The sequence below is a fragment of the Hemiscyllium ocellatum genome, chromosome 35, assembly GCF_020745735.1.
Source record: "Hemiscyllium ocellatum isolate sHemOce1 chromosome 35, sHemOce1.pat.X.cur, whole genome shotgun sequence".
Lineage (NCBI taxonomy): Eukaryota > Metazoa > Chordata > Chondrichthyes > Orectolobiformes > Hemiscylliidae > Hemiscyllium > Hemiscyllium ocellatum.
Window position 1 is genome coordinate 39,612,099 of NC_083435.1, and position 27,717 is coordinate 39,639,815.

At 44.9% G+C, this 27,717-nt stretch overlaps 1 protein-coding gene across 3 annotated transcripts; it reads left to right on the top strand.

Moving 5' to 3' along the window:
• Nucleotides 1-790: 790 nt before the first annotated feature.
• Nucleotides 791-24,623, top strand: LOC132832989 (zinc finger protein 595-like). Of its 3 annotated transcripts, XR_009647005.1 has the most exons (3): nt 791-1,006; nt 9,457-11,761; nt 20,051-20,068. XR_009647005.1 is itself a non-coding variant. In XM_060851252.1 (2 exons), exon 2 carries the CDS (start codon nt 9,923-9,925, stop codon nt 11,132-11,134), a length of 1,212 nt encoding a protein of 403 aa, XP_060707235.1. In that variant the 5' UTR covers nt 6,644-6,690; nt 9,457-9,922; the 3' UTR covers nt 11,135-11,834. The 3 variants fall into 3 exon arrangements, 2 of the variants coding, with proteins under 2 accessions (XP_060707235.1, XP_060707236.1); XM_060851252.1 differs by lacking the exons at nt 791-1,006; nt 20,051-20,068 and adding an exon at nt 6,644-6,690 and having other exon boundaries at nt 9,457-11,834; XM_060851253.1 differs by lacking the exons at nt 791-1,006; nt 9,457-11,761 and adding an exon at nt 17,042-17,063 and having other exon boundaries at nt 20,051-24,623.
• The last annotated feature ends 3,094 nt before the right edge of the window (nt 24,624-27,717 follow it).

A 27,717-nucleotide genomic window follows, 5' to 3' on the forward strand; every position in this document is an offset into this window, starting at 1 on the left:
GCGGTGGGTGGGACAAGAAGAAAGACAGAAATCTGTTGCGAGAAAAGACAGAGAGGTAGAATGACACAAATGCAAATGCTCCAAGGTCAAAGGCAATGGAGATTGGGCAACAGATAAATAAACAAACAACCTACTTAAATACACACTATGAAGTGACCACTCACAGTCCACAGGATAACAAACAGCTTCCAATACACACACAGAACACAGGAAATCAGTAAGAATCTTCAGACACTCTGCACTCCCTACATAATGACACCTCACCCTCTCATATTCAGGAATGAGCCATCAACAAAACTCAGCCTGGAAATCAGAGGGAAATGCTTCCAATAAACACACTCAATATCCAACACACAGCTCCAGTCACACAGTTCAGCACAAAGCACTGAGTAAACAGCTCTCTCAGCTGGATCTTCTCACACAGCATAAGGGACATTTCCACCCCTGATTACCCACAGGATAGTCAGACTGCCTGAAGATTGGTGTGGATATTATGGGATACAATTTGTATAAAAGCTGCTCCTTCACTCACCATCTCCTCACTTGGTTTTCAGTCCCTATAGGAAGTGAACCAGCTCTGGAAGAGGAAGAGGAGACAATGAGCAGAGTGGGTGGACTCTCTGATTGACGTCTCTCACAGTCAATCCAAATATTTCTGGAGCAACATGAGTTTCCTGAAACTTGGGAAACTGACGGGGAAATGGAGGTGACTTTGAGCAGCAGATCAGGTGGGGATTTAAACTCGTCACTGTCCCATCTGAATAAAACCTCACTTATTGCAGCTGCTGTCTCAGTTCCCCTGGGAAATGTTTGACAGAGATTTCCAGTGTGGGAATAGCATTCTTCACACTAAGAGGCTTTCAAACTGACAACATCAGTGTGGGATATGTATCCTCGGTTGTGTTTGATAGAAAATCAACACAGGAAGACCCACAACTTCCAAGGCAGTGATGACGTGCTGTGATGTTAAGAAAGCACCATATTTCCAGTGGAGAGATCATCAAAGGTGAGATGGAACATGAGTCATTCTGCTGTCAGTTCATGTGCTGGATATAGTGATAATGTTATCAGCATTTTTCTTAAAGATACATACTGAACTTGAAACATAACACAACAATTAAAGCATATATGAATGATCCAGAGAGGATTGGACAATGTGCATGCTGAAAGGATGCTTCTCCTTCTGGGAGAACTAGATTAGGAGGCACAGTTTAGAAAATAACAGTCTCCCGCTTAAAATGGAGATAAGAATTTTTAATATCTGTGATTGTGAGTTTCTAGAATTCTCTTCCACAGATAACAGTATTGGCAGGGATACTAAGACTTTGACTAATATGAGTACCAATCAGAATCGAGGTAGACAGCTATTTGTCTCCGAGGCCGCAATCAGTTGATAATCACTGAATCTTACTGAGTTGCAGAGCTGGCTTGAGGGCACAATGGCCTGCTGTTCCTATCTCACATGTTTGTATTTTCTCACTGGAGTAAACCAGAAGAATCACTGTAAGTAACTATCGGTGGCACTGGGATAATTTATCAGAGACATTGGGAGGAATCAATAATAGATACTTAGTGTAATCTATAGGAACAAAAACAGACTTCTGTCAAGTTCTCCAATGCACAATCCCATGAACAATGGCCTTACGTCATTCCTGATGAAGGGCTTATGCTTGAAACGTCGATTCTCCTGCTCCTTGGATGCTGCCTGACTGGCTGTGCCTTTCCAGCACCACGCTTCTCAGCTCTACACTTTACCCTCTTAACACTATTGTATAAGCTTTTGAGAATTGACCAACAACCTACTCCCTATATGAGATATTCCAAATGTGACAATGAGTAATCAATATTAAAACATTGGACAAAAATAATTACCCACACTGAGAGTACCAGAATCTGAATAATATACAATAATTCCCCATGATCTGTGTAAAAGTGTGCGAACCCTCCACAAGTCTGAGATGTAAAATCCAGGATTGTGGTGCACTCCTTCCTGCCATGTTCTGTACCTGGAGACCAAACCAACCAGGAGTTCAGCTCCAAGCCCACAGCTTGAACCTCCCCACCGCCCCCCCCCACCCACTCCCCTCCACTCATATATACACACACACACAGCAACCTTGCTGCTGAAATTGCTGAGAGAGACAAAAGGACCCCATTAACCATAAAACCTCAACAACAGATTATTGGTTTTTATTGAGCCACTAACATGTAGATGTAACTTATTTGGTGAGACAACAGTTGACGTTGGACGCTGACTATGTCTCTATAAAAGCTGTGTCCACAACTTCCACATCCCAGTGACCATTACAGCGGATTTCACACAAAATAATCCAACACTTCAACATTTCCTCACAAAATGTTCCTGTAATTTGTGTTAAAATGTTTTATAATAAGACTGTAATATCCCTAATAGAAGAATATTTGTCAACATTTATCAGTTTTGTCCCAAAATCTTATGAAACCCAACATCTCCAGAAATACCTCGGTCATTGCAACAATAGCTCACATTTAGTGAGAAAAAGTTGGAGACATACTCTCTGGCAGTGCCTTCCTGTGTTTGACGGAGGGATGGACAGACCATCTCCTCAAACATGACTGCATTGCAGCCCCAAGCCCAGAAAGCTCCCCCTTCACTGAGATTCCTCCACAGGAACTCAGCTCAGTTCGAACCGCTCACAATCCCGCTTCGAACTACATTACCCATGCTGCATGTGGGACCCTGCGCCTGCGCAGTGAGAGGCGGCCGCATGAAACCTGGGGAGAGCCAGTCCGCGGTGCCTGACGGGGGTTGTAGTTCTGATCCACGCAACGGCGATGGGCGCCCAGCGATCGGGAATTTGAGGGCAACCCCTGTACATGGCTAAAAAAATCACACAACACCAAGTTATACCAGGTGCCCACAACCACCTGATGAAAGAGCAGCACTCCGAAAACTAGTGCTTCCAATTAAACCTGTTGGACTGTAACCTGGTGTTGTGTGATAACAGTGTTTTACATAAATTCATGCAGCAAGGATGCCCGGAGGCATGGTACATTGGGGACACCGAGCAAAGGCTACGACAATGGATGAATGGGCACCGCACAACAATCAACAGACAGGAGGGTTCCCTCCCAGTTAGGGAACACTTCAGTGGTCCAGGACATTCAGCCTCGGACTTTCGGGTGACCGTCCTCCAAGGTGGACTTCGGGACAGGCAGCAGAGGAAAGTGGCCAAGCAGAGGCTGATAGCTAAGTTCGGTACCCAGAGGGAGGGCCTCAACCGGGACCTTGGGTTCATGTCACATTACAGGTGATCACCATTGCACTACACACACACTCTCACATAAACACGGTCACAGGTACACACAGACGCGCACAAAGACACCCACACACACTCTTATAGACAGACACACTCCCACACTCACACACGCACCCCCTCACAGACTTGACACTCTGCACTCACTACACATACATACACACACACACAAACACACACTTTCTCACACTCACAACCCCACCCCAGACAGACAGACACAGACAGACAAAGACCCACATGCACACATATATTTTGTGGGGTGAATTTGTATTTGCAGAGTTACATTGTACTTTGCTCAAAAACTGCATACATTCATGTAGAACTCTGAGCTCAAAAACTGCATGAATTTATGTAAAACACTGTTATCTCACTTTTTAGATTAGAATCAATCTAAACATCAGGTCATAGACAGAGAACACAGGAGGCTAACACCTTCAACATATTGTCTAGCTATCACCATTGCTAACAGCTAACCCGAGAATGCAACTTTAAAAAAAAGGTTTTGTGATTTACACATGAAAGAAGTGAAACTATCACTGTATTCTAACAGATGAAAGGCTTAACAGACAATCAATTTTTCAATGTATAATTTCAGCTACATCACACTGTAAATTTTTGCTATAAATTCTGTGTTACGATCAAGCCCTCCACTATCACCTGATGAAGGAGCTAGTTGCTTCGAAAGCTAGTGTGCTTCCAATTAAACCTGTTGGACTATAACCTGGTGTTGTGTGATTTTTAACTCTGGTGGTTGGAGTCGCGATCGCAACCTGTTCCCCCCCTCGAGAGTTCCCCATGTCCATTCAGGCCCTCGTCTCTCCTTCAATGTAACCCCAATCCCTCCTCTTTCTCTTTCTTAAGCTAATTTCTAAAGCTCTGAAGACCTGTGGAACTATCTGTGCTCTTAGCCAAGATGTTCTAGTTCAGCTGCAATATTGGCATCTATGTGACAATGTGGAAAATTGCCAAGGTGTGTCTTCAAATTTGCATGACTTTGACTGTCCTCCACTCCTCCAGGTGGGAGATAGACTGATTAGTAAAGTTAGATCACATAGGAAAAATGGAGAGCTTATCAATTGGATACAAAATTGGCTTGACTGTAGGAGACAGACTGTGGTCATGAAGGGTTGTTGTTCAGACTGGAGGCCTGTGACTGGTGGTGTTCCACAGGGATCAATGCTGGCTCCACTGTTTTTTATTTACATGAACAATTTGGATGAAAATATAGAACGCATGATTATTAAATTTGTGGATGACATGAAAATTGGTGGCATCGTGGACAGTGAAGAAGGTTACCTAAGAGTACCATAGTACCTTGATTAGATAGGCCAAGGGGGACTAGGAATGGCAAATGGAATTTAATTTGGATAAATGTGACGTGTTGCATTTTGGTAAGATAAACAAATGCGGAGTTTACACAGTTCAGGATTGTCGGTGCAGGCATCACAGGTAGATAGGACAGTGATGAAGAAGGTGTTTGGTACACTTGGTCAGAACACTGCATGTTGCAGCTAAACAGGATGTTGGTGAGGCCATTTTTGGAGTACAGTGTGTAGTTCTGGTCACCCTGCTTTGAAAGGGGCAGCACAGTGGCTCAGTAGTTAGCACTGCTGCCTCACAACACCAGGGTCCCAGGTTTGATTCCAGCCTTGGGCAACTGTCTGTGTGGAGTTTGCATCTTCTCCCCATGTCTGCGTGGGTATCCTGCGGGTACTCTGGTTCCTTCCCACAGTCCAAAGATGTGCAGGTTAGGTGAATTGGCAATGCTAAATTGCCCAAAGTGTTAGGTGCATTCGTCAGAGGGAAATGGGACTGGGTGGGTTACTCTTCGGAGGGTTGGTGTGGACTTGTTGGGCCGAAGGGCCTGTTTCCACACCATCCCACTAAGTGTGGGATGAGGAGCCCTAGAAAAATTTGAATTAATGGGCTGGTTGGGCTCATATGTGGCACATAGAAAGATTGCTCTGTTGTTGTAGGTCAGTCACCTCAACTTCAGGACATCTCTGCATGAATTTCTCAGGGTAGTGTCCTACACCAAATAATCCTCAGCTGCTTAATCAGTGACCATCCCTCTATCATAAGGTCAGAAGTGGGGATGAAGGAACATATGTGCCACCCAAATACCAAGCAAAGATCAGCAAGAGAAACTCCAACCATGGTCTATTGATACTCTTCATATCACTGAATTCCACCACCATCAATATCCCAGGGGTAAGCATTGACCAGAAACTGAACTGGACTAGCCATGTAAATATAGTAGCAAGAAGAGCAAGTCAGAGGCCAGGAATCCTGCAGGGAATAACTCACCTCCTGACTCCCCAAAACCTGTTCAGCATCTGCAAGTATGATCGAATACTCCCCACTTGCCTAGAGAAGTGCAGCTCCAACAACACTCATGAACATTAACACCATTCAGGACTCAGCAACCCATTTCTTTGGAAATCCATACACCACCAACACTCAACGTGTGCATCATGTACAAGAGGCACTGCAGATCTTCACCAAGGACCTTGATCAACTAGAAGGATAAGGCCAGCAGATACATACAAATTTCACCAGTGAAAGTTGCCCCCAAAGGATCAATTCATTCATACTTGGCACTTCTCACTGCTTTTTAAACTGTCACTAACTCAAAATCTGGGAACTCCCAAACAGGACTGCGGTTGCACCGGTATTATACAGACTGCAACAATTCAAGAAGTCAGGTCATCACCTCTTACTTCAGAGTAATTAGGAATACTCTATAAATGCTGACAGTCAGTGAAGCCCACTTCCAGTGAATGAAAGAAACCTCCCTCAATCTGAGTAAATTTCTGAGGTAAAATCACTTGCTGAATCACATTGTTATCAGGAGTTCGGAGCAAGGGTCACTGGACATGAAATGATGATTCTGATTTCTCTCCAAAGATGCTGCCAGACCTGATAAGCTTTTCCAGCAATTTCTGTTTTTGTTGCTCCAGAAATTGGTGGGCGGCACGGTGGCACAGTGGTTAGCACTGCTGCCTCACAGCGCCTGAAGACCCGGGTTCAATTCCCGACTCAGGCGACTGACTGTGTGGAGTTTGCACGTTCTCCCCGTGTCTGCGTGGGTTTCCTCCGGGTGCTCCGGTTTCCTCCCACAGTCCAAAGATGTGCGGGCCAGGTGAATTGGCCATGCTAAATTGCCCGTAGTGTTAGGTAAGGGGTAATGTAGGGGTATGGGTGGGTTTCGCTTCGGCGGGTCGGTGTGGACTTGTTGGGCCGAAGGGCCTGTTTCCACACTGTAAGTCTAATCTAACCTAAATATTTGTATTGACTGTGAGAGACGTCAATCAGAGAGTCTGCCCATTGTCTCCTCTTCCTCTTCCAGAGCTGGTTCACTTCCTATAGGGACTGAAAACCAAGTGAGGAGATGGTGAGTGAAGGAGCAGCTTTTATACAAATTGTATCCCATAATATCCACACCAATCTTCAGGCAGTCTGACTATCCTGTGGGTAATCAGGGGTGGAAATGTCCCTTATGCTGTGTGAGAAGATCCAGCTGAGAGAGCTGTTTACTCGGTGCTTTGTGCTGAACTGTGTGACTGGAGCTGTGTGTTGGATATTGAGTGTGTTTATTGGAAGCATTTCCCTCTGATTTCCAGGCTGAGCTTTGTTGATGGCTCATTCCTGAATATAAGAAGGTGAGGTGCCATTATCTGGTAATTGCAGAGAGTCTGAAGATTCTTACTAATTTCCTGGTGTTGAGTTCTATGTGTGTTGGGAGCTGGGTATTTTCTGTCTTTTCAAATTTGTCCCAAGACCTCCCACCATTCTCTTGCTATAAGAAATTAAAAGTTGTATTTATATTGAGGCTTTCACGACTACAAGAAATTTGAAAATGCTTTACCATTAATGAAATATTTTTGAAGGTGGTCACTGTTGTAGGAGATGTGACAATTCATGTGCAAATAACAAGATCCCAAATGTGTTAACACTCTCACAATTTGCCATGGATCATTGAACTGTGTTTAAGGTCCTATATAAATGCAAGTTATTGTTTATTGTGTAAAATGTCAGATTGTGACCAGGCATTCAGTCATAGCAGCGTAACTCCCCTTATACTTCACCATCCAACTGAACCTTGGCTGTGAAACAGTTTCCTAGACTCCCAGTAAATGAAGATATAGTTATAACCTCAGATTTTCAGCACTGCAGGGTAGGAATGGATGAACATGGGTTCAAACTCAATGTGTTAAGGAGCATTGCAAGATGACCACTTGGGCTGTGGTTGCTCTCCCAGTGTGACTGACAGGGATTTGGTTCCTGCTATTAGTCCAGAGAAAAAAAAGGTAGAGGGACAGCAGTAAAGGGAGAGCCATTACTCCTGTTGACATATCTATTTACTCATTTAATGATAATCATGAAATGAGGGCTGTGCCAGGCTGTGAGACTGTGGTGGAGTCCAATCCTGCTGCTGCTGATGGCTCACTGCACCTCATGGACATCCAGTCTATTTCCCTTTTAATGATGAACATGATGAAGGACTCATTTATCAGTTGGGCGGAGAGCAGTAGATTTCCTTGAACTTGCTCGACCTGAAGCCTTGGGTTGTGACAGGGGTCAGTCAGTCATGTCAGGTGAGGATTACTTTTGTGAGGTAATGGGGGCAGTTGGATGGATTGGGATTGTGTGTGGGTTGGCAAAGGTCAGTGTAAGTGATTGCTGTGTTTGTTCTGGAATTGTCCAGATGCTGGACTAAGAAATTTTATTTCTACCTAAAACTTCTTGGTTAACTATTGGTTAAGTACCATATAAATGTCCAAAGTCTCTAACTCTGAATCAGAATCAAAGACATTTATGTTCAAGGGAGCAGGCAAATTGTCCATCTTCTGATGTATTCCGGGGTATTCTGGTCAATGAGTCAGGACTTTGACAGGGTCCTGAAGTACACATTAGGTCGTTTATCTGGCCTCTGAGCATCTCAACATTTGGTTCACTGGTTGAAAAGTCCAGTTTTTTCTCAAAAGTATGGGCTTGGATTTGATCATTTTTACCCAGAGCTGTGGCTGAAAACTGAATTTGGGATGTGCAATCTGAGTGAGTGCACTGGATCTAAATTGGTAGATTAAACGGTACCCTTCAGTCAGCTACACCGAAACAGTATTTTCCTTAGCTTCTAGAACTTCCTCCTCAGTATGTTTTCCTCAAATAAGTTTGGAAAACAAAGGGAGAACTTTCAAAATCTTTATTGAATTAATATTTCTCCAGAATGTTTTTACATTAAGCAAAGACTCTAAGGTCTTCATCAGGAAGAGTCAAGCTCACAGTGAACTGGCAGCCAGTTTTACATTCTAGTAAAAAGTGAGATCTGCAGATGCTGGAGATCAGAGCTGAAAATGTGTTGCTGGTTAAAGCGCAGCAGGTCAGGCAGCATCCAAGGAACAGGAAATTCGACGTTTCAGGCTAAAGCCCGGGCTTTAGCTCAAAACGTCGAATTTCCTGTTCTTTGAATGCTGCCTGACCTGCTGCGCTTTAACCAGCAACACATTTTCAGTTTTACATTCTACCCAACTGTTTTTTCCATTGCCCTCACAATGCCTGGAATGATGAGGTTCTTGGGGTGGGAACAATGTGGCCATGTTGTCTGCTTCGTGGGCGGCACGGTGGCACAGTGGTTAGCACTGCTGCCTCACAGCGCCTGAGACCCAGGTTCAATTCCCGACTCAGGCGACTGACTGTGTGGAGTTTGCACGTTCTCCCCGTGTCTGCGTGGGTTTCCTCCGGGTGCTCCGGTTTCCTCCCACAGTCCAAAGTGGTGCGGGTCAGGTGAATTGGCCATGCTAAATTGCCCGTAGTGTCAGTTGAAAGGGTAAATGTAGGGGAATGGGTCTGGGTGGGTTGTGCTTCGGCAGTTCAGTGTGGACCTGTTGGGCCGAAGGGCCTGTTTCCACACTGTAAGTAATCAAATCTAAAACTATGCAGTGCTCCTGCTGGAAACAGGGATATATAGCAGTCAAGTGAGGGAAACGAAAATACTTTATCCGACACCTCCCACCTCCCCCCCCTTCCCGCCCACCACCACCATCACCACCAAAGAAAAGCCCCCCACACAGGGAATAGCAAACTCACTGTGGAGTCAGCCCCTTCAGTAAAAGAGAGGAAGTTGGAGGAAATCATTCTGCCTTTTCCTGTTTTACAGAAGGATTGGCCCGTACTACAGCAGAGAATGCAGGGAGGACAGACACCGCAGAGAGACCCTGACCATCACTGAAGGAACAACTGCACAGCTGTGGGAAGACATCCAGTCCCTTTGCAGGATTACTCAACACAGAGAAGGTTGGGCAGTCCAGTCATCATCTAGGAATCCGTCAAGTCAGGGGAGCTTTGACACATCATCAGATCTGACACTGGTCAGTGGTGTGGAGCCTTCCATCAGAACCAACCTTTCTGAAGGTTCGGCTGTAGGTGATCGGTCAGGGTGAGGCTGGGAAGAAGTGTGAGTGGCTCCAAGTGTGATGAGAGCTTGAATCATTCATTAAGCCTCATGAACCACTGACTAATTCCTTACAGGGGAGAGGCTGTTTGATTGTGAGGTGTGAGAGGAGGGCCCATAAGATCCTTGAACACACAAGGTGCATCGGTTTTATAACTGTTAACACATCAACATGGAGGAGAAGCTGTTCAGGTGTGAGGTTTGTGAGATGCGTTTTACTCGATCCTCTGATCTCCTGAGGCACCAGAGGATCCACACAGGGGAGAAACCCTTCCAGTGTGAGGTGTGTGACCGAGCCTTCGCACATTCATCAACGCTAATGAATCACCGGCTCATCCATACGGGGGAGAAACCATTCAAGTGTGAGCTTTGTGATCAGGCCTTCACACGGTTATCGACTCTCATGAATCACCGATTCACCCACACAGGGGAGAAGCCGTTCAAGTGTGAGGTGTGTGAGCAAGCCTTTACTTGGCCGACCACTCTCATGAAACACCGACGTGTTCACACTGGGGAGAAACCATTCAAGTGCGAGGTGTGTGACAAGAACTTTGCGCAGTCATCAGCCTTGGTGGATCACCGACACATTCACACAGGGGAGAGACCGTTCATGTGCGAGGTCTGCACCAAATCATTCTCGCAGTTATCATCCCTCCGCGTACACCAGCGCATTCACACAAGGCAGAAGCTGTTCAAGTGCGAGGTATGTGACAAATCCTTCTTGCACTCATCTCATTTTCGTGTACACCAGCGCATTCATGCAGGGGAGAAGCCATTCAGTTGCGAGGTGTGTGACAAATCGTTCTCACATTCATCGACCCTCCGTGCACATCAACGTATTCACACAGGAGAGAAGCCATTCAGGTGCGAGGTTTGTATGAAGGCTTTCAGCTACTCCTCAAATCTGCTGAGACATCAGAGGATTCACACAGGGGAGAAACGCTTCAAGTGTGAGATGTGTGACCGAGCATTCACACACGCAGCAACGCTCGTAAATCATCGACGTGTGCACACGGGGGAGAAGCCATTCACGTGTGAGGTGTGTAAGGAGGGCTTTGCAGGGTCGTCAGGCCTGGTGAATCACCAGCGCATTCACACAGGGGAGAAACCGTTCACTTGTGAGGTGTGTGGCAAATCATTCTCACGGACTTCGACTCTTCGTGAACACCAACGCATTCATACAGGGGAGAAGCCATTCGCGTGCGAGGTATGTGAGAAAACTTTCTCAAATTCGTCCCACTTTCGCGTGCATCAACGTATTCACACGGGAGAGAAACCCTTCACCTGTGAGGTATGTGACAAAGCTTACAGAACCTCCTCGAATCTCCTAATTCATCAGAGAATCCACACTGGGGGAGAAACCCTTCAAGTGAGAAATTTATGATAAAACTCTGAATATTTCAACCTCCTGAGATACCAGGGGCTGCAGTCTGGTAAGAAATTATTCAGATGTGAGTTGTGTGACAAGGTTCTCACGTTCTTCTGGTTTCATCCGGTCCATCAATGCACTTATACCAGAAGAAACCCTATCAGTGTGGGTTCTGTGATAAAGTCTTCACAGCATTGTTTCACCTCCTGGAATATCAGTGAACCTACCTGAGAGACAGACTCTTCCAGTATGACGTGCCAGGATTGATTCCTGTCCCTGTACACTGACATCTGTCTATGTTGTTTACCGTCCAGTGCTCACAAAGGGGGAGCTGACATTCCAAGGAACTGTCTGTCTCAGCTGGGTCTATCCCAAACCACTCCCACCATCAGGTCAATCATTTCAACAAGGTCAATTTCACATTTGTCTAGATCTCCAAACTTCACCAAAAGAGGACATCAATGTGTATAGAAGCTCCTATATAAATTCATCATCCTTTCAGTAGAGGGTCAGGTACAAATCACTCACTGACTCTCACCATGACCAAGGAGACAATCAGATACTCACGGGTTAGAACTGCTTCAAATTCTCATCAACCAGCACAAGTATCCGGGGAGGAGCCATCCTTGGGTAATAATGGAGGTACCTCAATTACCCTCAGTCTGTCTGGTCAATGGAGGAGGAGAAGAATCAGCCAGGAATCAGCTGGGAAGGCAGGGGGGGGGGGGGGGGGATGGGCAGGATGTGCCTCGGCTGTGACAGTCTCCATTGTCTCTTAACATTCACTGTCTGGCTCTCCACATGCTGAATGGCCACACAAATAGAGCACCAGAGGCCAGTCAATGTCCACAGGTTGTAGAGTACAGTCTTCTTCCTCTTGGACTTCAGGTCTTGTGAGGTCATTGTGCTGCATGAATGTTCATCACTGATTGAACAATTTGCTGATCTGTCCGTTCGAATCAGTTCCCACATGGAGCGAGTGGTGTAGTCATTCCTTCAAATTTGTGACTTGGGTTTGGATTTTCCAGAGGAACCTCTGACATGTTATTTATTACCAGAAAAATGCAAGCAAAATGTCAAGGACTACATCAGGAATCCATCAATGCATTCATTGATCTGACCAAATATTTGATTCAGTCAGTCATGGGGCTCTGTGTGAATTGTGCTCCAACTGTTGGTAGAATTGGGTGTTAAGAGTTAACTGCATTGATGAACCAATCTGGTAATAGTGGTAGTCAGTTTTATTTCAAGTGCCTGTATAAATAGAAATCAGTTATGATTAATTCAAAATCTTCATTGAGATCTGCACATATTAATTGAGTTATAATATTGATTTGTCAGGTTTTGATAAGGTGGAGGTTTGAACACTCAATTTTGGACAATTTAGACCTTGAACTTCCAGTTACTTGCGATTTTAATTCTCCATCTTGGTCCCATTCTGACCTCTGCCTGCAGTGGTATTCCAGTGAAACTTATCATACTGTACCTTAGCAGCCACTTCTCTCAAAAGTCTGCCATTTATTTGGAGGGCTCACCCTGAAAAGAGTACAGAGTTTTAAAAAAAGGAAGACTTGTGAAGATGTAACACATACAGGAGATGGAATATTGGCTGCAGTTCCTTTGCAAGCCAACACAAGTCCTAGTGTACAGAGTAGTTGCTGTCACCTTCCTTCTGAAGCCCAGACTGTGTAACAGTAATGCATAACAACACTAGAGAAAGTTAATTAGCATAGCAGTAGCATTCCATTAGCATTCAGAGGACCATTGAACACTCACTGTTGTCCTTCTTGAAGCCAGGTCCACAAGCATTCAAACAAACTTGGAGCAAAATCAACTTGGAAATCTGTCCATGTGGCTGCAAATCGAGCCCTGCCCAGGTGCCACTCTCTTATATTCCAGATGAGGACAGAAGGCACTCTCAGGCTTTCCCTGAGGAACAGCAGCATTGATCTTAATGACTGGGAGGAGCTTACTACCAATCGCTCAGCGTGGTGACAACCCGTCTATTAAACTGCGTCACACCCTCATAATGAGGCAGAGCCACAGCAGAGAAGGAAAGAAAAGGAAGACAATCCTAGTCTCCGGATCTCACTGGGATGGCCCAGCCACATGAAGACCCCATATTGGAAGAAACTCAATGACCCTGTAGAGGCATCATCCTTCAACTGACAGTCAGCTGATGAGGAGGAGGAGGGGATGATTGAAAGTTCAGTCAAAGAGATGAGATTTGAGAAAGGTTTGAAATGAGAGGAGAGAGAGAAAGATGCAGAGCGATTTAAGGTGGAAATTGAGGAGCATGGATATCTGGATGGCTGAAGAAACAGCCATTAATAAGCAACTGAAGGAAATGGAGGAGCAGTGATCTTGGAGGGAGATGGGGTGGAGGTGACAGATAGGGAGAGTGTGAGACCCCGGAGAAATTTGTACTGGGGCCAGAGATTTTTAAATGGGAGGTACTGGGGACTGCAAGGTGTAGGTCAGTGAGCACAGGAGTGCTAGCTGTGAAAGTTAGGATAGAGAGTGCTGAGTTTTAGCTGAGATGAAATTTATAGAGGGTGGAAGATGGGGTGGATGCTGGGCAGGAGAACATTGGAATGGTGTAGTCTAGCCTGGAAACAGCAACAGCATAGATGAGGATTTCAACAGCAGATGGACTAATGTGGTGTTGGAAATGGGCAGTATTACAGAGGGGTAAGCAGGTGATCTGTGTGATGGAATAGTTCATTTTGACTCGATTGGCTTGATTAATCATCTTCAACACCTCAATTAGATTACCCCATCATGTTCTACATTCAAGGGAATACAAGCTCAGTCTGTACAACTTGTCCTCATAATTTATAATCCTTTAAGACCTTGGAATATTCTGTGAATATATACTTCACTCCCTCCAAGGCCGGTATATCCTCCCTGAGGTATGGTGCCCAGAACTGGACACAGTTCCCTGGATAGAGCAGCTGGAACATAACTTCCACACTGACACGGGGTCCTGCAGTAATAAGCAATTTTAACAGAGTGAAGCAGGACCTTGGTGCTTGATGTGGCCCAGATTGGGTGATGGATGAATAAACCAGTTGTTGTTGTGGTTCTGCTCGCCGAGCTGGAAGTTTTTGCTGCAAACGTTTCGTTCCCTGGCTAGGGAACATCATCAGTGCTGTTGGAGCCTCGTGTGAAGCGCTGCTTTGATGTTTCTTCCGGTATTTGTATTGGTTTGTTCTTGCCGCTTCCGGGTGTCAGTTTCAGCTGCAGTGATTTGTATGTGGGGTCCAGGTCGATGTGTCTGTTGATGGATGTTCTTGCCGTTTCCGGGTGTCAGTTTCAGCTGTAGTGGTTTGTATATGGTGTCCAGGTCAATGTGTCTGTTGATGGAGTTTGGGGATGAATGCCATGCTTCTAGGAATTCTCTGGCTGTTCTCTGTCTGGCTTGTCCTATGATAGTGGTGTTTTCCCAGTCAAATTCATGTTGCTGGCACAACCAAAAGGACTAGCCACTCTACCATACGTCAGGAGCGTCTCAGAGCTGACAGCCAGACTACTGCGACCCTTAGGACTCATAACAGCACACAAGCCAACATCCACGCTCAGACAACAACTCACTAGAACAAAGGACCCAATACCCAGCATGAGCCAAACTAATGTAGTTTACAAAATACCATGCAAGGACTGCAGAAAACACTATATAGGACAAACAGGAAGACAGCTAACAATCCGCATCCATGAACATCAGCTAGCCACAAAACGACACGACCAGCTATCTCTAGTAGCCATACACTCAGACAACCAGCAACATGAATTTGACTGGGAAAACACCACTATCATAGGACAAGCCAGACAGAGAACAGCCAGAGAATTCCTAGAAGCATGGCATTCATCCCCAAACTCTATCAACAGACACATTGACCTGGACACCATATACAAACCATGTCTACATTGCTCAGGGCATTAAGGATAACTCCAGTCTTCCACAGTTATAGCAGGCGGCTTGGAATTTTAATCACTTCAAGTTTATCAATGTATTAAAATAAATAGAAAACCCTTTGGAAATGGGTTGGACTGAAGAGGTAAAGCACTAGTTCTCTTAGGTTTGCAGTGTGTTTATTCAGACCCCCAGCTGTTGTTTCAGTTCAGTCTATAAGTAGTTTGTGGATTATGTCTAAAGATTCTCAAATATATGGAATAAAAGAATAAGAGTATTTATTACTTATTTATCATAATTTCTATTGTTAAGAAGACTATGCTTTGTTTTATTATTAAAATAAAGATTGCAACATTCCGTGCTTATGTTTTAGTAGAAGGTCCCTTTGGTAATTTTTAAGATGATGACCTCTCCAGATAGGTTCCCAACATGAACCTGACTAGTTGGGTGCTAACATCCCATGGAATTCCCCAGGACAGTTCAGTGTCAGTACCACACATTTCAATAAAACTCCAATGGGTACAGGCCCAACTTTTCATCCGAGGAAATCCATTGTGGGAATTAGTTGAATGAATCTTCTCTGATTTACTTTTAGAATTAGAATTCCTACAGTGTGGAAACAGGTCCTTCAGCTCAACAAGTCCACACCGACCCTCCAAAGAGTAACCCACCCAGACCCATTCTCCTCCCCTATATTTACCCCTGACTAATGCACCCAACCTACACATCCCTGAACAGTGTGGGCAATTTAGTATGGCCAATTCACTTAACATGCACATCTTTGGATTGTGGGAGGAAATCAGAGCACCCAGAGGAAACCCATGTGGGCATGGGAAGAATGTGCAAACTCCACACAGACAGTCACCCAAGGCTGGAATTGAACCCAGGTCCTGGTGCTGTGAGGCAGCAGTGCTAACTACTGAGCCACTGTGCCACCCTACTTCTAATGTACTTTTGAGTTTTCTTTAATTAAGAAGACCAAAACTCTGGCCAGTACTCGAGACGGGGTCACATTTTTGCCACTGGTGTTAGGGCTGGGACTAACTGATGATAACTGAGAGAATTCACTGGGGGAAACACACAGCAGTTATTGGAGCAATATAAAGGAGTGAAAACAGCTCTCTGCCAAGTTGTCAAATGCACAAACTCATAAACAGAGGAGCCAGATCAGGCACAGAGACTGACAAATATTACCTTTAATATGTTTTTGCAAGAAAACTTGTCGGACCTTATGAACAACATTCATCCTTTGAGATATTCCAAACGTGACAATGTTACTAGCTTATGAGAAAATGACCTGAAAACAAAGGACAAAAATAATTCTCCGGACTGAAAATAACAGAATCTGAATAATACACAACAATAGTTCTTCCAGACCTTTTTAAGAATGTGTGTACCTTCCACAAATCCAGGATTGTGGTGCACTTCTTCCTGCCATACTTCATGTCGTACCTGGTAGGTTTTATTTCTGATGCGTACATTACAAATGTGTGTGTGTGCAGGAGGGATTATCGTTGTTAGCAGTTTGGAACAGGAACACCTGTAAGTCCCAGGAATGTGTGAACCTCCTTCCTGTTCCCGTCTTTCTCCCTTTTCCTGTGCATGTGCTGACCCCATCATTACACAATATCAGTGTTGCTGTGGGTCTACCTCTTCTGACCTGCTTACGAACACACAACCACCCCCGACACTGTCAGTTTGAAACTCTTCAAGGGTGAAGAATGCTATTCCCATTTTCGAAATTTCTGTCAAACATTTCCCAGGGGAACTGAGACAGCAGCTGTAATAAGTGAGGTTTTATTCAGATAGGACAGTGACAAGTTTAAATCCCCACCTGATCTGCTGCTCAAAGTCACCTCCATTTCCCCGGTCAGTTTCTCAAGTTTCAGGAAACTCATGTTGCTCCTGAAATATTTGGATTGACTGTGAGAGACGTCAATCAGAGAGTCCACCCACTCTGCCCATTGTCTCCTCTTCCTCTTCCAGAGCTGGTTCACTTCCTATAGGGACTGAAAACCAAGTGAGGAGATGGTGAGTGAAGGAGCAGCTTTTATACAAATTGTACCCCATAATATCCACACCAATCTTCAGGCAGTCTGACTATCCTGTGGGTAATCAGGGGTGGAAATGTCCCTTATGCTGTGTGAGAAGATCCAGCTGAGAGAGCTGTTTACTCGGTGCTTTGTGCTGAACTGTGTGACTGGAGCTGTGTGTTGGATATTGAGTGTGTTTATTGGAAGCATTTCCCTCTGATTTCCAGGCTGAGATTTGTTGATGGATCATTCCTGAATATGAGAAGGTGAGGTATCATTATTTGGGAGGTGCAATGTCTGAGGATTTTTACTGATTTCCTGTTGTTGAGTTCTGTGTGTGTTGGTGTGTTGGTTGTTATCATGAGGTTTGTAATTTGTACAGTTCCTAAGAGAATGTTGCCTCATTGCATGGAATAGGAGTTGTGTTGAAGCTCTTATGGTGCAGTGGTTGTGACCATACCTCTGAGTCTGGAGGCCCAAGTACAAGGCCCACATGATCTAGCGGTGTATAATAACATATCTGAAAAAGGTTGATTTTAAAAAATGGAGTCAGCCATGTAGCGTCTCGAGTATGTCCCACCATTTACCAAGATCATAGTGTTTCCATAACCTCCATATTTCTGCTCTCTCCCTAATTCCCTTCAAACCTTTGGTGAAAAAAAAATCCATCTCAGATTTGATAGAAGTTGCAAATTTAGCATTAATTGTCAATTATAGCAATGAGTTCCAACCTTCTCCCACTCTTTGTGCGTCACAGTAGTTCCTTATTTCACTCCAAAAAGATCTGACTGTGTTCTTTGGATAATGCCCTGGTTCTAGACTCCCCATCCGATAAAAATAAGTTACTTCCATTGGCGTGAATTCTTCACTTTAATATTTCAAAAACGTTCATCAGATCATCTTTTAACCTTCTGAGCACTGAGGTATGTAACCCTATTTGTTTAAGCTCTCCCCATTATGTAACCTTTGCAGCCCAGAGATCATTCCAGTACTGTAAATCGGTACTGCGTTCCCCCCAAGGCCAATATCTTTTGTATGGTGAGTTATCTAGAATTGTTCTCAGTAGTCTAGTGATAATCAAACCAGGGCTTTGTGTCACTGAAATATGTTGTTTCTGTGTTGCCATAGTCTTATCAGAACGTAGGGACTAATTTCATTTTAGAGAGAGAGAGAGAGAAGTGACTGTGGTGATTTAACCTGAGGGCCACCAGACCTCCAGGCAAGGGAAGGAGAGTCCTTCATGGTAACCTCAGACCGGTGATGGGAACTGAACCCACGCTGTTGGCACCACGCTGCTCTGTAAACCAATGATGCAACCAACTGAGCTAAGCATTCTCACTGAAATAGGACTTCTACCCCATAATATTCCTTTTCTCAAGCTATTTCCATTATCCTATACTTTATGTATCTCTTCATGACATTTTAATGATCTCAATGGTCCCCAAGTCTCTTATTACCTTTTCCTGTATCCTGTTCATTACTATTTATTAAATAACAACCCCTCTACCCTGTTCCACCCCCAATGCCACTGACTCACCACTTCTATCCCACATTTACAGCCGATCGGATCAACGAAGAACCTTGAGAAGGCAAATTTGCTGGAGAGATACCGTGTGAGTGGAGTCGCAACTCCTCACACCTTCTATCCACTCTATTTCTGGGGCCAGCTGTCCACTGATTGGTCACCCAATTGTTGCATTTCCCTGAGCATCTTGCAGGTTTTTTGCCATGTATGTAGCCGTGATCTGCATGGATTTGAGTGCAGATTGTGGGGTTAATATTGACCAGAAGTTGAGCTGGATCAGTCATGTTAACACAGTGGCTGCAAGGGGCTAGGAATCCTGAGTGAGTAACTCACTTCCTGACTCCATAAATCCTGTCCACCATCTATAAGACACAGATCAGGAGTATGATGAAATATTCTCCACTTGCCTGGAAGTATACAGCACTAGCAATACTCAGAAAGCTCAACAGCACCACCAGCGCAACAAAGCCCACTTGACTGCCACTCCGTCCATCACTTGCAATGTTCATTCCCTCCAAACTGTCAGACAGTGGTAGTACTCCTGAAGATGCACTGCAGCAACTCATTAAGATTCCATCCACATCACCAACCATACCCATGATCCCACCTCTTGGAAGGTTAGGACAAAAGGTGTATTAACAGCAAAACCTGTAAGTTCCACCACCGCCACTGCCATCCCCCTCCCACCCACCCACCACCAAGCTTCACTCCACCGTGGCTTGGAACTCTACTTTGATTCCTTCACTGTCACTATTCAAACTTCTGGAACTCCCTTCCAGACAGCACTATGTGTGTCCTGACATCCCAATGGCTACAATGGTTCAAGCAGGCAGCTCATCACCACCTTCTCAAAGGCTGTTAAAAAAGGGTAGTAAATTCTGGCTTAACCTGTCACGCAGTCTTCCTGTGAAGGTTTAGGTAAAGAAACCTGTTCACCGAGGGTGGAAAGGGTAATGGAGGACGTCACGATTCCTCTTCCTGTTTTACATAAGGATTATACCGTACTGTATCACAGAGGGTAGAGGATTTAGCAGATACAAAAAGGATTGATACTATAGATAGATCCTGACAACCCAAGGAATAACCTAAATCAGACAGTACAGAGAAAGTTGGGCAGTGAAACCATTATCTGGAAGTAGATTAGGTCAGGAGAACCTTGACACATCATCAGGTTTGAAACTGGTCAGTGGTGTGGAGCCTTCCATCAGAACCAACCTTTCTGGAGGTTTGGCTGTGGGTGATCGGTCAGGGTGAGGCTGGGAAGAAGTGTGAGTGGAGAGCTTCAGTCATTCACCGAGGGTCATGAACCACTGACTCATTCCGACAGTGGAGGAGCCAGTGTTGGACTGGGGTGGACAAAGTTCAAAATCACTCTGCAGAAACTTGATGTCTTTGTCACTTCCAAATAAACCTGTTGGACTATAACCTGGTGTTGTGTGTTTTTTAACTCATTCCTATAGGTGAGAGGTGTGCGAGGTGACTGATACAGACTCCCAGGATCTAATATCATTCAGGATGCTTCTGTTACACAACTGTTGACGTAAAGACAGCAATATGGAAGAAAAGCCCTTTAAGAGTGAGATATGTGACCGAGCCTTCATGCAGGCATCAGTACTCGGGGAACACCAATGGATTCACACTGGGAAGGAGCCGTTCGAATGTGAGGTGTGTAAGCAGAACTTTACAAAGTTATCAGGCCTGGTGAATCATCGCTGTGTTCACACTGAGGAAAAACCATTCACGTGTGAGACTTGTGACAAATCGTTCTCACAGTCATCAAAGCTCCTAATGCATCAACATATTCACACAGGGGAGAAACCCTTCACATGTGAGGTGTGTACCAAATCATTCTCTGATTCTTCGACCCTCTGCAAACACCAACGCATTCACACACAGGAAAAACCATTCACGTGTGACACATGTGACAAATCGTTCTCACACTCAGAAAACCTCCGTAGACATCAACGCATTCACACAGGAGAGAAACCATTCAATTGTGAGGTTTGTAACAAATCATTCTCACAGTCAGTGAACCTCCGTGCACACCAACGTATTCACACAAGGGAAAGACCATTCAAATGCGAGATGTGTGACAAATCATTTTCATCATCATCGAACCTCCGCACGCACCGACGCATTCACACGCGGGAGAAACCATTTACTTGTAAAGTGTGTGACAAGTCATTCTCGGATTCATCCGCCCTTCGTAGACACCAACATCTTCACACCGGAGAGAAACCATTTGTGTGTGAGGTCTGTGAGAAATCGTTTGCAGACTCATCGAGACTTCTGCTCCATCAGAGGATTCACACAGGGGAGAAACCATTCATATGTGAGGTGTGTAACAAAGCATTTTCAGTGTCATCGGCCCTCCACAAGCACCAGGGCATTCACGCGGATGTGAAGCCATTCACATGTGAGGTGTGTGACAAATCATTCTCACAGTCAGAGAACCTCCGCACGCACCAACGTATTCACACAGGGGAGAAACTGTTCATGTGTGAGGTGTGCAACAAGTCATTCTCACGGTCGTATAACCTTCGCAGACACCAATATGTTCACACGGGAGAGAAACCATTCACATGCAATGTGTGCAACAAATCATTCTCGAGGTCTTGGGACTTCCTTGTCCATCAGAGGATCCACACAAGGCAATAATTGTTAAAGTCTGAGATTTGTGATGAGCTACTCAGGACACCACAGGATTTAAGAGGGAGAAAGTCTTCAGGTACAATATTTGTGACAAGTCTTTTGAACAGTCAGCATATCTCCTGATCCATTAACATTCTCACAAGAAGGAAATTGTACCAAGATGAGTTCTGTAATAAAGCCTTCACACAGTCTCGGACCTCCTGGAACATTAATGATTCCATACAGGCCCACTTGTACCAATCTGCCCTCAGACTTAAACCTGCATCCAGTCTCACTGTGCAGGGTGTTCAGTGGGACTGGGACACAGAACAAGAAGCAGCTTTCACTCCCATCAAACAACTAGTGATGACATCACCAGTGCTGAGGGATGATGATGTAACAATGGAGTCACCCTGCAGTGTGATGTCAGTGAAACAGGACTTGGAGTAACCCCCAGGCAGTGAGGACAACCCGCTGTGTTTGTATCCAGAGGGTTTACACAAACTGAACAACACTGTGCACAGATAGAGTGTAAGTGTAAGATTATTGTGCTCTGGTTATTGTGTCCTGTAAAGAATATAACTTCATGTACAGAGATATCACTGGGAAGTGAAGTACAAGCTAGGGAAGTAGGTGTACATCACTGACATGCTGTCAAGCACTGCACTCTCTCTGAAGGAAGTTGATGCTGGTACGCAGTGTGAAATATTCCAGGTTCAACAAGAAGCAACAGCATGACATGTCATACCCTGGAAACCATCAAACCAACAGAGACATTGATTCTGACAGATAGGTGTCTTGTTCAGATCAACCAAATTTCACTGAGATGCATTTCTTCAGGTGTTCTAATAAGTTGTGTTGAACGGATGGTCTGAAACCATCAAGAACGCATGTTGTTGTAAGAGAAGTATTGGACAGAGGTGAGATCATCACCCAAGATGGCATCTTGTAAAAAGGGAGCAAGATCATTCACCTAAATAGAAGAGTAAAGAGATGCTGAAACATCCTACACAATAAACAATAAGTGCAGGAGTAGGCCATTCAGCCCTTCGAGCCTGCACCGCCATTCAATATGATCATGGCTGATCATTCCTAATCAGTATGTGCTTCCTGCCTTATCTCCATAACCCTTGATTCCACTATCCTTGAGAGCTCTATTCAACTCTTTCTTAAATGAATCCAGAGACTGAGCCTCCACTGCCCTCTGGGGCAGAGCATTCCACACACCCACCACTCTCTGGGTGAAGAAGTTTCTCCTCATCTCTGTCCTAAATGGTCTCCCCCTTATCTTTAAGTTGTGTCCTCTGGTTCGGCACTCACCCATCAGCGGAAACATGTTTCCTGCTGCCAGAGTGTCCAATCCTTTAATAATCTTATATGTCTCAATCATATCCCCTCTCAGTCTTCTAAATTCAAGGGTATACAAGCCCAGTTGCTTCAGTCTTTCAATGTAAGGTAGTCCCACCATTCCAGGAATTGACCTCGTGAACCTATGCTGCACTCCCTCAATAGCCAGAATGTCTTTCCTCAAATTTGGAGACCAGAACTGCACACAGTACTCCAGGTGTGGTCTCACCAGGGCCCTATACAGCTGCAGAAGCACCCCTTTGCTTCTATACTCAATCCCTCTTGTTATGAAGGCCAGCATGCTATTAGCCTTCTTCACTACCTGCTGTACCTGCATGCTTGCCTTCATTGACTGGTGTAAAAAGTGAGGTCTGCAGATGCTGGAGATCAGAGCTGAAAATGTGTTGCTGGTTAAAGCACAGCAGGTCAGGCAGCATCCAAGGAACAGGAAATTCGACGTTTCGGGCCAGAGCCCTTCATCAGAGCTCTTCATTGACTGGTGTACAAGAACATCCAGATCTCTCTGTACTGCCCCTTTACCTAAATTAATTCCATTGCCTTCCTGTTCTTGCCACCAAAGTGGATGACCATACATTTATCCACATTAAACTGCACCTGCCATGCATCTGCCCACTCACCTAACTTGTCCAGGTCACCCTGTAATCTCCTAACATCCTCATCACATTTCACCCTGCCACCCAGCTTTGTATCATCAGCAAATTTGCTAATGTTATTGCTGATACCATCTTCTATATCATTAACATATATTGTAAAAAGCTGCGGTCCCAGCACGGATCCCTGTGGTACCCCACTGGTCACTGCCTGCCATTCCGAAATGGAGCCGTTTATCACTACCCTTTGTTTCCTATCAGCCAACCAATCAAGGAATTGAATCTGTTCTGAGATAAGAGTAGTGCTCTACTGGCCAAACGTGAGAAATAAGATGAAGGACACATCAGCCAGTGCAGTGTGTGTAATAAACATCCAAGTAAATAAGATAAAGAGCTGCTCATGACTTGTGACTTACCAGAGAGTCCGTAGATGAAACTTGGAGTCGAGCTGTTCACTCTCATGGGACTGATTCTCTCGTCACAGTTGACTCCTATTTGTCAGCGGGGAGTTCGAGTAGAGATGTCACTGACTCTCAGTGAGATCAGAGAATGTCTGAAAGCACACTTCAGTCATCATGACATCCCTGACATTGTGTTCAGGGAAATTGACCTCAATTCATGAGTGAAGAATGCAAACGCTCTCTGAATGTTTGAGAAATTCAGCATCACACGTCATCCCCATACAACCCAGTCAAATGGAAGGACTGAGGCAAAAGTGAAAATTATCAAAGGGATTGTGAATAAATCAGTTATATCCAACAGAAGCCAATCTTAGAGTAGAGAGACACACTCACTGAAGAAATGGCAAGTTGTCCAGTCCAGCAACTAATGTCACACCCCACCCAAACTATTTTCCCAATAATTGAAAAGCTATTTAGGCTAGAAATAGCGATGTGAGTGCTGGCAGCCAAGTTAAACAGCAGATAGGTAAATATCAGCTTGATAAAGGTGCCACAAGCATGCAATGCACTCAGTAAAAGTTAGTCCACTTGGCAAACTGAAACGTTAATTGTGTACAGTATTTGAAGCTGAATGACCAGGTTTAGTGAAACACAGACAGTTCTGTGCACGTGGAGAAGATGCTCCATCAAAGCAGAAGAGGTAGCTCTGTCTGTACCGGCAGAGCAAGAAAATTAATAACCATCAGTTCTGGAAGTCAGCCGTTTCCAAACAAGAGCAATAGTTTGTCAGCAGCAATCACACAACAATATCCTTAGAGAGACAGAGTCACCTCCAGAACCAGCAAACATCAGATGAATAACCAACAGAAATTCCTACGCATACCTTAAGGAGACCTGCACACTTTAAAGATTATATGTGCAATACTTTGTAGAGCCAGAGACTGTGAACAAACTAGAAAAATATAACTTTTTGCTTATGTGATAATTGTGTTTCAGAAGTGTGTATACAGAATAACTTGCATGCAATTTATTTTTCTTGTAAAATGGATGGTTTCTTTTGAAAACTCAATTGTCATCTTGATCTGACTTCTCGTCATCTTCGGGAAATAAAGATTTTGAGCAAAACCATTTTTCGTGCAAATATAGTTTACTGTTGTCCAGTGTGAACCAGCTAATTCTGTGCTCGCTATCCAGTTCAGAACGAGTGAGCCCTGTCCTCTGTGTCCAGTTCAGACTGGGAGATTCCTGTGCTCTCTGTCCAGTTCAGACTAAGAGATTCCTGTGTTCTCTGTCCAGTTCAGACTGGGATATTCCCGTGCTCTCTGTCCAGTTCAGACTGGGAGATTCCTGTGCTCTCTGTCCAGTTCAGACCAGGAGATTCCTGTGTTCCCTGTCCAGTTCAAACTGGAAGATTCCTGTGCTCCCCATTCAGTCCAGACTGGGAATTTCCTGTGTTCCCTGTCCAGTTCAGACTGGGAGATTCCTGTGCCTTTGGAATAGTGTCAAATCTTAACCAAGTCTTTCTGTGCCTTAGGACTTTAGTGTTGTGAGTAAGTGCAAGTGAAAGGATTTTTAAAAAGTACTGCAGCTGCATTTTTATTTACTCATAGGAAGTGGGTTGTCCTGCATTTATTACCTGTCTCTAGTTGCCCTTTTGAAGGTAGTGGTGAGGTACATTCTTGAAACTCCACAGTCCACATGCTATGGGTTGGTCCACGATATGATTTGGGAGTTAATTCCAAGAATTTGACCCAGTAACACTGAAGGAATGGCAATATATTGAGTCAGGATGCTGAGTAGCACGTAAGGGGACTTGCAGTCAATGGTGTTCCCATGTATTTGCCGTCCTTGTCATTCAAGGTGGAAGTGTTATGGGTTTGGAAGGTGCTGATTGAGGATCATTGGTGAATTCCTGCAGTGCATCTTGAAGACAGTACCCACTGCTGCTACTGAGCATTTAGTGTGTTTAGTCCTAATCAAGTAGGCTACTCTGTCCTGGATGGTGTCAAGCATCTTAAGTGTTGTTGGAGCTGCACTCATCTAGGCAAGTGTGGAGTATTTCATAGGTGGCACGGTGGCACAGTGGGCGGCACGGTGGCACAGTGGTTAGCACTGCTGCCTCACAGCGCCTGAGACCCGGGTTCAATTCCTGACTCAGGCGACTGACTGTGTGAAGTTTGCACGTTCTCCCCGTGTCAGCGTGGGTTTCCTCTGGGTGCTCCGGTTTCCTCCCACAGTCCGAAGATGTGCGGGTCAGGTGAATTGGCCATGCTAAATTGCCCGTAGTGTTAGGTAAGGGGTAAATGTAGGGGTATGGGTGGGTTTCGCTTCTGCGGGTCGGTGTGGACTTGTTGGGCCGAAGGGCCTGTTTCCACACTGTAAATCTAATCTAATCCTGACTTGTGCCTTATAGATGGTGGACAGGTTTTGAGGAGTCATAAGATGAGTTGTTCACCACTGCATTCCTCACCTCCAACCTGCTGTTGTAGATATTGTGGCTATGTGGTGAGTCCAGTTGAGTTTCTAGTTAATGGTAACCTCAACGATGCTGATAGTCAGTGGGGAGGTTGGGGGGTGGGGGGGGTGGCGTCTGGGGAGGGAGGGAAATTTGTTCAGTGACAGTAACACCATTGAATGTTAAGGGTTGTTGGTTAGATTGTCTCTTATTGAAGATGTTCATTGTCTGGCCTTTGTGTGGCGCAAGTGTTACTTGCCACTTATCAGCACAAGCCTGGATAATGTCCAGATCTTGTTGCATTTGAACATGGACTGCTTCAGGGTCTGAGGAGTCACGAATGGTGCAGAACATTATGCAATCATCAGAGAAGATTCCCACTTCTAACCTTATGAGAGAGGGAAGGTCATTGATTAAGCAGCTGAAGATGGTTGGGCCTGAGGAACTCCTGCAGAGATGTTCTGGAGCTAAGATGACAACTGCAACCATCTTCCTCTGTGCCAGACAGAGAGTTTGTCCCTGCTTCCCACTGATTCCAGTTTTGTTCGGGCTCCTTGGAGCCACAATCAGTCAAAAGCAGCCTTGATATCAAGGACTGTCACTGTCACTTCACCTCTGCAGTTCAGCTCTTTTGTCCATGTTTGAACCAAGGCTGTAATGAGTTGAGGAGCTGAGCAACCCTGGTGGAACCCAAACTGAGTGTCACAGAGCAGGTTATTGCTGAGTAAGTGCTGTTTGATAGCACTGCTGATGACACCTTCCATCACTTTACTGATGATCGAGAGTACACAGACGGGGCAGTAATTGGCTGGGTTGGATTTGTCTTACTTTTTTGTAAATTTCACGAACCTGGGAAATTGTTTATATTGGGGAGTAGATAACAGTGTTGTAACTATAAAGAAATAGTTTGGTTCTACGTGCAGCAAGTCTTCAGTACTATTGCTGGAATGTTGCTGGGATTCATAGCCTTTGCAGTACCCTGTATCTCCAACCGTTTCTTGATATCATGTGGAGTGAAATGAATTAGCTGAAGACTGGTATCTGTAATGCTGGGGACCACTCGAGGGAGCTGAGATGGATCATCCGCTTGGTACTTCTGATGCAATTGTTTCATTCTTGTCTTTTGCACTAATGTGCTGGGCTCTCCTATCGTTGAAGTTGGAGATGTAAATAGATTCCCTACAATGTATAAACAGACTATTTGGGCCAACAGGTCCACACCGATCCTCCAAAGAGCATTCCACCCAGACCCATCCCACTGTAAACCTGCAATTCCAAAGGCTCATGAATCTACCATTCCTCAACATGATAGGAAATTTAGCACCTAACTTACACACCTTTGGACTGTGGGAGGAAACTGGAGCCCCGGAGGAAACCCACCTCCAGTGGGTTGTTTGAATGTCCACCTCCATTCATGACTGGATGTGACAGGACTGCAGAGCTTAGATCTGCTCTATTGATTGTTGGATCGCTTAGCTGTGTCTGTCACAGATGACATTTGGCATGCAAATTGTCCTGCTTTGTAGCTTTATCACGTTGACACATCGTTTTTAGGTATGCCCTGGTGCTGGTACTAGGAGAATTCCTATTGGATAGATGTTGTGAAACTTGAAAGGGTTCAGAGAAGATTTACAAGGATGTTGCTAGGGTTGGAGGATTTGAGCTACAGGGAGAGATTGAAT